General features: G+C 49.6%; 1 protein-coding gene across 1 annotated transcript; it reads left to right on the forward strand.

Moving 5' to 3' along the window:
- Positions 1-1,964: 1,964 nt before the first annotated feature.
- LOC120518595 (insulinoma-associated protein 1) lies at positions 1,965-4,495 on the forward strand. Its single transcript, XM_039741468.1, has one exon. It carries the CDS (start codon positions 2,208-2,210, stop codon positions 3,858-3,860), a length of 1,653 nt encoding a protein of 550 aa, XP_039597402.1. The 5' UTR covers positions 1,965-2,207; the 3' UTR covers positions 3,861-4,495.
- Positions 4,496-4,806: the final 311 nt, after the last annotated feature.

Genomic DNA, 4,806 nt, shown 5'->3' on the forward strand with positions numbered 1-4,806 from the left:
AGCACACTCACGGTCATTTTTAGATGCCCTTAAATAGTCCTACCGTGAGCACACGAAGGCGTGGGGCGCGCCTGCATACGCTTGAACCCGTGTTCGTCCGGTGTGAAGCTCGTCGTGCTCGTATTCTGCCAGTTCAGACTTACCCTCTCGGGCACCGTTAAGTGCGCCCTGTGTATGTACACAGCCCTGGCCTGCCAACCGTGCGCGGCGATATATCCGAGAAATGTCGGCTCCAAGACGCACACCGTCTGAGGCCGCTTCTCTGTAACTGGATGGCGGGCAGCCTGAGCCCATCCCGGCAGGCTCGGTGCGAGGCAGGAAAGCAGCCACGGACAGGGCGCCAGTTGGTGCTGCTGAGGTTGGCACCCTCTTGAAAACAGCGCTTCCAAAATGGCATTTTACTGGGTTATGTGTATGTGGCTCCTTGTTGAATCGTCGCCATCCCATGCTAAAGGGAGGAGCTCATTGCATAAAATTGGGTCTGAAGATATGGACAAAAGAGAGACTTTTAATGTTTAGAAGGCTAGTGGAACAGTTTAAGAGGACCTGAAGTTATTGTGGGCAGCGAGAGTCCTTTGAAAATCAAGAACCCAAATTTGATTATTTGTGGTAAACATGTTGCAGATATTGCAAATACATATTCTTCCTGAAACCTTCATCTGGGTGGTTCTTGTGGGATCCAAAAACGGTTCCCCTATGGCGTTGCACTAAAAAAAACAACTCTTTGACGCCTTTATTTTAAAGAGCTTTTGCCAACCTACACAAAATCACAGGTCTCCCTAATAAAGCGGAGGTGCAGTCACTAAATAAAGCCCCCCAAGGGGAACATGTTCAGAATGAAGCATAGCGTAGCCTGTGCGCTTACTTTCTTTGCACAAATGAGGGATCTGCGCAAAGCACACCTTCAGCTTTCCCTCAGTGTGGCACTTGGAGGGTCTTGGGGTTCCTCATTTGTTGACAAAGAGCAATTCCATTCTGGGAAGGCTTTTTTTTTTTTTTTTACTTATGAAGTTAATTCTTCGTGCTTTGAAAAAGTTCTTTCTATGTAGGGAAAACAAACTGAAATCTTTAATGTTTGGTAGGCTATCTAGCTGGACACTAACAGATCGGGAGACCCGAGCATAGCCTTCGTTATTGTAACCAGCAAGAGTCCCGAGCCATTCAATCCGTTACCATCAAATCATGGTTATTTACTGTATGGAACCCGTTATGGATGTCCGTCTATAATAATCCTCCACGCGGATGGGTCTTTTAGGAACCCAAAATAGTTCACCCATGGCATCGCACTGAAGAAGCAGGCTAGCACCTTTATTTTTAAGTGTGAAGCCGACTAATCGAAGTTAACTATCCCTGGGCCTTTAAACCCTAATTGTTAAGAGTTGGCCTGCCAGATGTTAGCAAGGCCATTTCATGCCCCTCGTAGTTGGCACTTCTCTGTGTAGAGCTTGTATGTTCTCCCCGTGCCTTATTATTTCCCCCTTGTTTTTTTACTCCAGCGTGACTGGGAGACGAGGTGTGTGCGAGTGGGAGCTACGATGGACTGGCATCATCTCCAAGCCTACTTCCTGCCTTGCACCCACTGCTGCCAGGATAGGCTGTGGTTTCTGCCAGTGAATTCACGTAAGCAGATTTAGGAATGAGACCATGCACTTCAGAGTGCTAGTCCCCAGTGCTCACCACAGCACGATTTAAGCTGGATCTGACTAGAGCAGATTTTTTTTTCCAGAATTGACGTTAGGTTTGACTTTTCTTTGAGTGCAGGTAGAGAGTCTCTAGCTTCTCAGACATGTAAAAACAAAACTTCCGAATTCCGTCTTGCAGCGTTCTCATCTAGTCAAAGACATGGGGTTGCATAAACGGTAATGCTTAACACGGGCTCCTCAATTAGCATCGCGTCGCCGCACGCAGGGACATTTGCTTGAGTGACACGAAGTGTCAAGACGAATGGCTCCTCCTGCTTCACCACACCCATTTTTGATTTGACTAGCCTGGCAGCGTTCTGGGTTCGGATTGGACAGAGAAATGTCACTTAATCGTGACTGCACAAAAACAAAAGGAGGCAATGAAGATAAAAAACAGAGCAAGCTCGGAGAATGTGCGAGGCGGAGTGAAGAAGCTCTGATTGTCTGTCAGTCCCAAGCAGCAGCGAAAACAGCTGACGGGGGAGCGTACACCTTCAAGGACGGGCTGGACTCCTTAATGACAAGATGCCGCGAGGATTTCTAGTAAAAAGAAGCAAGCGAGCGTCCGCCGCATCCTACAGGGTCCGTAACGACGAGAAGGACCCCCTAAACCGGGAATACCTGCCTGACATGGCAGAAATGCAGACTGTTGCGCACACAGAAGAAGTGCGGCTGCCCCGCCAGGTGCTCGAGACGTCCGAGGAAAACGAAGAGGCTGGAGCGGATCACGCCGATCAGTCCCCGAGGGTGGCTACCTCCGATGATTGCCCTTTCCTGGCTGATGTGCCCAACGCAAGGCACTGCTCGCCACAGCAAAACTCGTCCGTGTTCGCCGACATCTCATACACCAGTCCGATCAAACTGGTCGGGACGGAACTGAAGAAGGCACTCTTTGAAAGATGCCTTAGCTCCCCGGCTTCTGCAGAATCGTTTCCTACTCCAACCTCAGTGACCCCCATCGAGAGACTGTTAATGCACCCTCTGACCTTCTCGGGCTCCGACATCAAAATGGACACCCCGGCTCACTTGTATTCCACGTTCCACCAAGCCATTAAGCGGCCCTATGGGGAATGTACAGAACGAAAAAACAAAGGGCTGGTTAAAAAAACCAAAGTCATGAGGAAACTGAACTTCGAAGACGAGGTAACTACCTCCCCTGTGCTTGGGCTAAAGATAAAGAAAGAGTGCCCGGGACTGAAACCAAGCGCCAGCTCAGGCAGCAGGAACCCCTTAGGTGAGTTCATATGCCAGCTTTGTAAAGAGGAGTACCCGGACCCGTTCTCCTTAGCGCAGCACAAGTGCTCTCGGATTGTCAGGGTCGAATACCGCTGCCCCGAGTGCGAGAAAGTTTTCAGCTGCCCCGCCAACCTCGCGTCTCATCGCAGGTGGCACAAACCTCGCCCGCCTAACAGCGAAGACAAGCACAGTTCCAAAAAACAGGAGGTCGCCCTTGAGCTGGAAACGCTCAAGCCGCTGGTCAAAGGCAAAGAGAACGCCGGTAAGCTCCTCGCTCGAGATCAGCACCACGCGTCTACGGACAGCTCCCTCTGCCAGGGTGCCGAGGCGCTCCTCAAACACGAAGCCAAGCTCGCCTTTCAGGAGAGCGCCTTGTTCCTGGACCCTCGTTTTCACCCACCAGGGGGCTCCTTATTGTTCGGAAGCAAGTCCAGCGCAACAGGCAGCGACAAGATGCTGCCTTGTACAGACGCAACAGACGAGGTGGCCCTGCCACATTCGCCAACGCCCGGCTTGCAAGACGAGCTGTTTGAATGTCACCATTGTCAAAAGAAGTTCCGTAGGCAGGCCTACCTCAGAAAACACCTGGCCGCACACGAAGCGGTGCGATCGTCGTCCTCTTCGACGTCCTCCTCCTCCTCCTCCTACGGTCACATCGAAAGCGGCCAGATCACTTACCCGTGCCATCTTTGCGGGCTGCACTTCCCGTCCGCCGAGATCAGGGACAAGCACCGGCTGTGGCACGCTGTACGAGAGGGCATCTGCGGGACCTCGTTAGGCCGACAGGACCCCGTACCAGGAGAGCAGCAGATGTACTCCTGCAAACACTGCCCCTCCACCTTCTTCAGCTCGCCCGCCTTGACGCGACATATCAACAAGTGCCACCCGACCGAAAGCAGACAGGTGCTTTTACTGCAGGTGCCCGTTGGTCCAGGGTGCTGACTGTCAGTAAGCTGTCTTGAGACATTTATGGTCAGACCTTTTCACAATTACCAGGAACCTGAAGCCGAGGCGTACACCCGTTTAAACGGCCGAGGGTCGCTCGGTGATGTTGGGGTGACGCAGGGCAGCGCCTGGAAGGCAGTCGGAGCGTTCGATTAAGTCTACTACCCAAAGTACTGATGTTTGAGAAATATTTATGGTAGTTCCTATGGAAATTAAATGTGATTGTTAAGTACTGTTGTAGTGTTTATATATGCATATATTTTTAAAAAGAAGTTATATAAACATATTTTATTACGGGCATTACCGAGGTTTATTGTTTTGTATCAAAAGCAAAAACAATTTTGTGTATGTGACTTTCATATGAAACCTCATTCAAAACCCCATTCAGTAAAGTGAAGTGACCAGGGCCAGGTGGGCACCTGTGCAAATCGCCACACCCCCCATATGAGAACACAGGATGTGCCCACCCTTCTCTTTACTTCCCCACTGTCAGTAACCAAAGAGCTCGACTGTACTTGATATTTGATGTAATCTGTATGGCTCATTTTCATCCATCAAATTCCGTGGTTTCTTTTAATCAGTTACAATTGCAGGTGTATTTTCTCATGTGTATAATGAGATTCTGAAATTATTTTCTTAACTGCAATAAAAATGCTTTTTAAGAGTACACTGGTGACATTATTAAATACGACGGGCGCTACTATTAAAAGGTGCTCAAGGAAATGGTGTAATGAAAACGGAGACACTTTCCCAATAGTTGCTAATTGGCCACTTTGTCTCCGACTAAACACCGCATTAGGAATCGTCCAAGTGAGATGGGAGGAAATGGAGATGGGAAGTGAAGCGAAAGCTCACAATGCTTAACCAAGACATCAATCCTCCTTCAGATCACTCCACCTTATACAGGCGCATTATGATGCAGTAGCACTGATGTCCCCGAGCA

Source organism: Polypterus senegalus, chromosome 18 (genome assembly GCF_016835505.1).
Source record: "Polypterus senegalus isolate Bchr_013 chromosome 18, ASM1683550v1, whole genome shotgun sequence".
NCBI classification, from domain to species: domain Eukaryota; kingdom Metazoa; phylum Chordata; class Cladistia; order Polypteriformes; family Polypteridae; genus Polypterus; species Polypterus senegalus.